At 50.5% G+C, this 7,336-nt stretch overlaps 1 protein-coding gene across 1 annotated transcript; it reads right to left on the reverse strand.

Moving 5' to 3' along the window:
- Positions 1-2,389: 2,389 nt before the first annotated feature.
- Positions 2,390-6,356, reverse strand: LOC128519519 (uncharacterized). The gene is made up of 2 exons (XM_053493278.1): positions 4,041-6,356; positions 2,390-2,512 (listed from the first exon to the last, which is right to left on the reverse strand). Exons 1-2 carry the CDS (start codon positions 6,354-6,356, stop codon positions 2,390-2,392), a joined length of 2,439 nt encoding a protein of 812 aa, XP_053349253.1.
- Positions 6,357-7,336: the final 980 nt, after the last annotated feature.

Here is a 7,336-nt window from a genome sequence, read left to right on the forward strand (position 1 = left end):
ATCCTACATGTAAAAAAAAAAAAAGAAAAAGAAAAATGCACTAGCTGCAGCAGACGTTCAAAAGTGGAAACTGACATCCAACAGTAATTGAAAAACTTGCACGGAAATTTTTTCATAAACCACAAAAAAAACTTCCTTTAATCTGACGTTGTGCATTCAGAGAGTGAACCCAGTAGCCGCGGCAATTTTTTCTCTCCCTGCGTCGCCATATTACGAGAATTTTTAAAACGAGGAGATTAATGTCTAATATAGCAAAATGATCTATATTAAAAGAAGGCACCTCAAATAAAATGACAAGGGCTTTCATTTCCATTTCCTGACACTGCCTCCACAGGTTAACACACAAACTACAGTTTAACAATGAACAATGGAGAGAGCCTTCAGGAGAATGAACACCAGGAAAGCAGCAGGACCAGATGGCAGCTCAGGTCGAGTCCTCAGAGCCTGCGCAGACCAACTAGCACCTGTGTTCACAGAGATATTCAACCTCTCCTTATCTCAGTCGGTGATCCCCACATGCTTCAAGGAGTCCATCATTGATCCTGTTCCGAAGAAACCCCATCCTGCTTCCCTTAATGACTATCGCCCTGTAGCCCTCACTTCAGTAGTGATAAAGTGCTTTGAACGGCTGGTCAGAGACTTCATCATTTCTTCACTACCTGACACACTTGATCTACTGCAGTTTGCATATCGCATGGACCGCTCTACAGGCAATGCCATCTCTCATCTTCTCCACACATCACTCACTCACCTGGACAATCGAAAGGGAAATTGTGTTAAATTCTTTTAATCGACTACAGTTCAGCATTTAATAACATAATTTCCTCCACACCCAACACCAAGCTCATCGTGGGACTCAGACCACAGGCAGTAAGGTTGGGTGGACATGTTGCAGCGTCCCTCACTCTCAGCACTGGAGCCCCCCAGGGTTGTGTTCTGAGCCCCCTGCTGTACTCATTGTACACCTATGACTGCGTAGCCACTATGAACTCCAGCACCATAAAAAAGTTTGCTGACAACACTGTCGTGGTGGGCCTGATCTCTGACAACAACAAGACAGCCTACCTGGAGGAGGTTGGAGATCTGGAGAACTGGTGCCAGAGGAACAATCTCCTCCTGAACGTCAGCAAGACAAAGGAGTTGATAGTGGACTCAACAAGAGCCCAGTGGAGAGAGTGGACAGCTTCCGATACTACGAGCTCTCAATCATAGGACCCAATTGGATGAATAGGATCTACTATTTTATTTTTATTTTTATTATTCCTTTTGTTGTATATTATGTAAATAAAAAATAATAATTCTCTTATTTTTTGTAATATTGAGGTCAACAGCAGTTGTATAAGCATTTTACCTCATATCATACCGTATGATTGTGTATGTGACGAAAAATTTTTTAATATGATTTTGAATTTGAATGAACCTGAGAATTACACCTTGGAATCTGCTGTTGAAGATGATCCTTATGACTATCCTGAAGATTATATGAGATTACCAGGATTGAAACCATAAAGAGGTCTGTGGATGTTCTGCCTCTCACTGACGGAACAGTTTACACTTGAGTTTAAACATATGGAATATTTTTCAATGTAATCCAGAGCCTTTCGTCTTGGTTTTTGTTTTTGATGGTGTTGGTGTGTGATGTTACAGGGATCTGATTCAGTTCATTAGAGAGCTTGAGTGTGAGAGTGGAACAGACAGTAAAGAGTTAAACGCGCTGGAGAGAAGAGATAAGAAGGGATCTTTGGAGTTTTAACCAGCAAGACGTTTAATATCATCCTCCCATCACACACGGGACCAACACATCGCCCAGAGACACACAGCACAATTAACCTCGCCTCCCGCCTGACGTGAGCTCGTTTACTGAGAAGAGCTGGAAATGTCTGCTCCAGTGTTTTGCCCTGAAATTTGAACCTTGATGAGGTTTGATTGCTGCTTTCTAAATGCAAAAGGACATCTGAGCACTTCAGTGGCATTTAGTGCAGAATGTCTGAGCGCTTTACAGTACTGAGCACTAATTTCCAAACGCAGGGTGCATTAGCGAGTCGGAGCAGTAAAGTGGATGTAGATGGACTAAAAACGACCCTGCGGTGACTCTGTGCTGAAAGGAAAGCCGAGGCAGTGTCAGGAATAAATAATGCACAATTTTCACCAGGATTTGTTCAAAACTCGTTTACTGTGATGCACTCGTAGAAACACACACTCATCAGTTCAGCTGATTATTCTTACATAACACTCAGACAGGAGCTTCAAACACACAGAGTCTGAGAACATTACAGTCCATCCGCTCTGCCACAACAATGTGTGTGTTTGTGTTTGTCACATCCTGAGTTTATATAAGTGTTTATGTAAATGTTTATATAAGCGGTGGTGTGTGGGCGACATTCTGGCTTCAACTCAGAAAAAAATTCATGTTGAAGTGCACTCCAAACTTCTGGGGGTTTTCTGAAATGCTGCTGAATCCTGCTTTCACCTGAACACCAGCAGGTCGACTGTTACATACTGTTACTAAACACTACACACCAGTATTACACACTCCACACTGTTACTACACACTATTACTACACACTCCACAATGTTACTACACACTATTACTACACACTACACAATGTTACTTAACACTAAACACCAGTACTACACACTACCCCAAGTAACTAAACACTAAACAAACTTAATAAAAACTATTCACCATTACTACACATTACACCAAGTTACTAAACAGTGTATGTGGGGGTGGGGTTGATGAGACGTGGGGGGTGTATGTGGGGGTGGGGTTGATGAGACGGTGGGGTGTATGTGGGGGTGGGGTTGATGTAGGACAGGGTGTATGTGGGGGTGGGGTTGATGTAGGACAGGGTGTATGTGAGGTGGGGTTGATGTAGGACAGGGTGTATGTGGGGTGGGGTTGATGAGACGTGGGGTGTATGTGGGGGTGGGGTTGATGTAGGACAGGGTGTATGTGGGGTGGGGTTGATGTAGGACAGGGTGTATGTGGGGTGGGGTTGATGAGACGTGGGGTGTATGTGGGGGTGGGGTTGATGTAGGACAGGGTGTATGTGGGGGTGGGGTTGATGAGACGTGGGGGGTGTATGTGGGGGTGGGGTTGATGAGACGGTGGGGTGTATGTGGGGGTGGGGTTGATGTAGGACAGGGTGTATGTGGGGGTGGGGTTGATGTAGGACAGGGTGTATGTGGGGTGGGGTTGATGTAGGACAGGGTGTATGTGGGGGTGGGGTTGATGAGACGGTGGGGTGTATGTGGGGTGGGGTTGATGTAGGACAGGGTGTATGTGGGGGTGGGGTTGATGTAGGACAGGGTGTATGTGGGGGTGGGGTTGATGTAGGACAGGGTGTATGTGGGGGTGGGGTTGATGAGACGGTGGGGTGTATGTGGGGTGGGGTTGATGTAGGACAGGGTGTATGTGGGGGTGGGGTTGATGTAGGACAGGGTGTATGTGGGGGTGGGGTTGATGTAGGACAGGGTGTATGTGGGGGTGGGGTTGATGAGACGGTGGGGTGTATGTGGGGTGGGGTTGATGTAGGACAGGGTGTATGTGGGGGTGGGGTTGATGTAGGACAGGGTGTATGTGGGGGTGGGGTTGATGTAGGACAGGGTGTATGTGGGGTGGGGTTGATGTAGGACAGGGTGTATGTGGGGGTGGGGTTGATGAGACGGTGGGGTGTATGTGGGGGTGGGGTTGATGTAGGACAGGGTGTATGTGGGGGTGGGGTTGATGAGACGTGGGGGGTGTATGTGGGGGTGGGGTTGATGAGACGGTGGGGTGTATGTGGGGGTGGGGTTGATGTAGGACAGGGTGTATGTGGGGGTGGGGTTGATGTGACGTGGGGGGTGTATGTGGGGGTGGGGTTGATGTAGGACAGGGTGTATGTGGGGGTGGGGTTGAAGTAGGACAGGGTGTATGTGGGGTGGGGTTGATGTAGGACAGGGTGTATGTGGGGGGGGGGTTGATGAGACGGTGGGGTGTATGTGGGGTGGGGTTGATGTAGGACAGGGTGTATGTGGGGGTGGGGTTGATGTAGGACAGGGTGTATGTGGGGTGGGGTTGATGTAGGACAGGGTGTATGTGGGGTGGGGTTGATGAGATGGTGGGGTGTATGTGGGGTGGGGTTGATGTAGGACAGGGTGTATGTGGGGGTGGGGTTGATGTAGGACAGGGTGCATGTGGGGGTGGGGTTGATGAGACGGTGGGGTGTATGTGGGGGTGGGGTTGATGTAGGACAGGGTGTATGTGGGGGTAGGGTTGATGAGACGGTGGGGTGTATGTGGGGTGGGGTTGATGTAGGACAGGGTGTATGTGGGGGTGGGGTTGATGTGACGTGGGGGGTGTATGTGGGGGTGGGGTTGATGTAGGACAGGGTGTATGTGGGGGTGGGGTTGAAGTAGGACAGGGTGTATGTGGGGTGGGGTTGATATAGGACAGGGTGTATGTGGGGGTGGGGTTGATGAGACGGTGGGGTGTATGTGGGGTGGGGTTGATGTAGGACAGGGTGTATGTGGGGGTGGGGTTGATGTAGGACAGGGTGTATGTGGGGTGGGGTTGATGTAGGACAGGGTGTATGTGGGGTGGGGTTGATGAGATGGTGGGGTGTATGTGGGGTGGGGTTGATGTAGGACAGGGTGTATGTGGGGGTGGGGTTGATGTAGGACAGGGTGCATGTGGGGGTGGGGTTGATGAGACGGTGGGGTGTATGTGGGGGTGGGGTTGATGTAGGACAGGGTGTATGTGGGGGTAGGGTTGATGAGACGGTGGGGTGTATGTGGGGTGGGGTTGATGTAGGACAGGGTGTATGTGGGGGTGGGGTTGATGTAGGACAGGGTGTATGTGGGGGTGGGGTTGATGTAGGACAGGGTGTATGTGGGGTGGGGTTGATGAGACGGTGGGGTGTATGTCGGGTGGGGTTGATGTAGGACAGGGTGTATGTGGGGGTGGGGTTGATGTAGGACAGGGTGTATGTGCGGGTGGGGTTGATGTAGGACAGGGTGTATGTGGGGTGGGGTTGATGAGACGTGGGGGGTGTATGTGGGGTGGGGTTGATGTAGGACAGGGTGTATGTGGGGGTGGGGTTGATGTAGGACAGGGTGTATGTGGGGGTGGAGTTGATGTAGGACAGGGTGTATGTGGGGTGGGGTTGATGAGACCTGGGGGGTGTATGTGGGGTGGGGTTGATGTAGGACAGGGTGTATGTGGGGGTGGGGTTGATGAGACATGGGGGGTATGTGGGGGTGGGGTTGATGTAGGACAGGGTGTATGTGGGGGTGGGGTTGATGTAGGACAGGGTGTATGTGGGGTGGGGTTGATGAGACGTGGGGGGTGTATGTGGGGTGGGGTTGATGAAGGACAGGGTGTATGTGGGGGTGGGGTTGATGTGACGTGGGGGGTGTATGTGGGGGTGGGGTTGATGTAGGACAGGGTGTATGTGGGGGTGGGGTTGAAGTAGGACAGGGTGTATGTGGGGGTGGGGTTGATGTAGGACAGGGTGTATGTGGGGTGGGGTTGATGTAGGACAGGGTGTATGTGGGGTGGGGTTGATGAGATGGTGGGGTGTATGTGGGGTGGGGTTGATGTAGGACAGGGTGTATGTGGGGGTGGGGTTGATGTAGGACAGGGTGCATGTGGGGGTGGGGTTGATGAGACGGTGGGGTGTATGTGGGGGTGGGGTTGATGTAGGACAGGGTGTATGTGGGGGTAGGGTTGATGAGACGGTGGGGTGTATGTGGGGTGGGGTTGATGTAGGACAGGGTGTATGTGGGGGTGGGGTTGATGTAGGACAGGGTGTATGTGGGGGTGGGGTTGATGTAGGACAGGGTGTATGTGGGGTGGGGTTGATGAGACGGTGGGGTGTATGTCGGGTGGGGTTGATGTAGGACAGGGTGTATGTGGGGGTGGGGTTGATGTAGGACAGGGTGTATGTGCGGGTGGGGTTGATGTAGGACAGGGTGTATGTGGGGTGGGGTTGATGAGACGTGGGGGGTGTATGTGGGGTGGGGTTGATGTAGGACAGGGTGTATGTGGGGGTGGGGTTGATGTAGGACAGGGTGTATGTGGGGGTGGAGTTGATGTAGGACAGGGTGTATGTGGGGTGGGGTTGATGAGACGTGGGGGGTGTATGTGGGGTGGGGTTGATGTAGGACAGGGTGTATGTGGGGTGGGGTTGATGAGACGTGGGGGGTATGTGGGGGTGGGGTTGATGTAGGACAGGGTGTATGTGGGGTGGGGTTGATGTAGGACAGGGTGTATGTGGGGTGGGGTTGATGAGACGTGGGGGGTATGTGGGGGTGGGGTTGATGTAGGACAGGGTGTATGTGGGGGTGGGGTAGAGATTGAACCGGAGTTTCATCACTTTTAGTAATGTGTAATTTAAAGCCCTGTGTCTGAGTTTATTTCTCACCATAAGGACGGTGTCTGGGGCCTCGACTGGTGTTGACAGATGTTTCTCTGAGGACTTGACTTGGCTGCAGTTGCTCGATAGTTCAGGACTGGAACTTCCTACAGTCTACCTGAGTCTCCAATAACTACCTGGACTCCATATTAACATCAATTAACATCAACTGTTATACTGAACTGGCTAACACACCTAACACACAGTATGAGTGCAGATCAATCCCTGCTCTTTGTTTCACCAAAATAAGGATAAAATCTCACAAAATAAATAAAAATAAAAAGTTGTGTTAGAGATGAAATGAGGCGGTGAGGCGCTCGTCCAGGTGTGTGAGTGTAACTCTAAAAGAACGGCCGAGGTCAGTGTGATCTTCGTTGCTAAGTAGTGAGCGCTACAGCAGGTTAAAGTAAAGTAACGTTCAGTGTGTTGACTGAGCCGGGCTCTCCTCATTCTCCTCGTTCCCCTTACCAGATCACATGATGTGTGGAGATGGAGCAAGTTATCGCCCCCAGGGTAAAAACCAATTTCTATTGGGAGCTCAGCTCAATTTGATGAGGCGAAGATTCCCGTGAACGAGCAAATCATTTCCGTCTCTGAAATTACAGGTTTGACGTGCGGGAGATTCGGCCTCTCTCTCTCTCTCTCTCCTCAACTCCCTTTTTTCCCCCTCCTCTCCCCCTCTCCCCCTCCTCTCCCCCCCCCCTCCTCTTTCTCTCTTCCTGCGGCTTTTATATTTATTTTGACACGTTTAATGGAAGCCTGCAGCAATCCAGTAACAGAAAAAATTGTTCCTCTCTTCTCGGCCTCTCCATCCACCTCGGTTTCTTCCATCAGGGACTTTTTAGACACACAGAGACATGCGCACACACACACACACACACACACACTCTAAGTGAAAGAGCTCACCCTCATCTGACACATTCTAACACGTTCAGAAA

The sequence above is a fragment of the Clarias gariepinus genome, chromosome 3 (genome assembly GCF_024256425.1).
Source record: "Clarias gariepinus isolate MV-2021 ecotype Netherlands chromosome 3, CGAR_prim_01v2, whole genome shotgun sequence".
Taxonomy (NCBI): domain Eukaryota; kingdom Metazoa; phylum Chordata; class Actinopteri; order Siluriformes; family Clariidae; genus Clarias; species Clarias gariepinus.

Coding starts and splice junctions, on each gene's coding strand:
- LOC128519519 (XM_053493278.1), bottom strand. CDS start 6,356: ATGAAACTCCGGTTCAATCTCTACCCCACCCCCACATACACCCTGTCC. Junction 2,513..4,040: donor CCCCACCCCACATACACCCT/GTCCTACATCAA, acceptor ACTGGTGTGTAG/TGTTTAGTAACAGTATGTAA.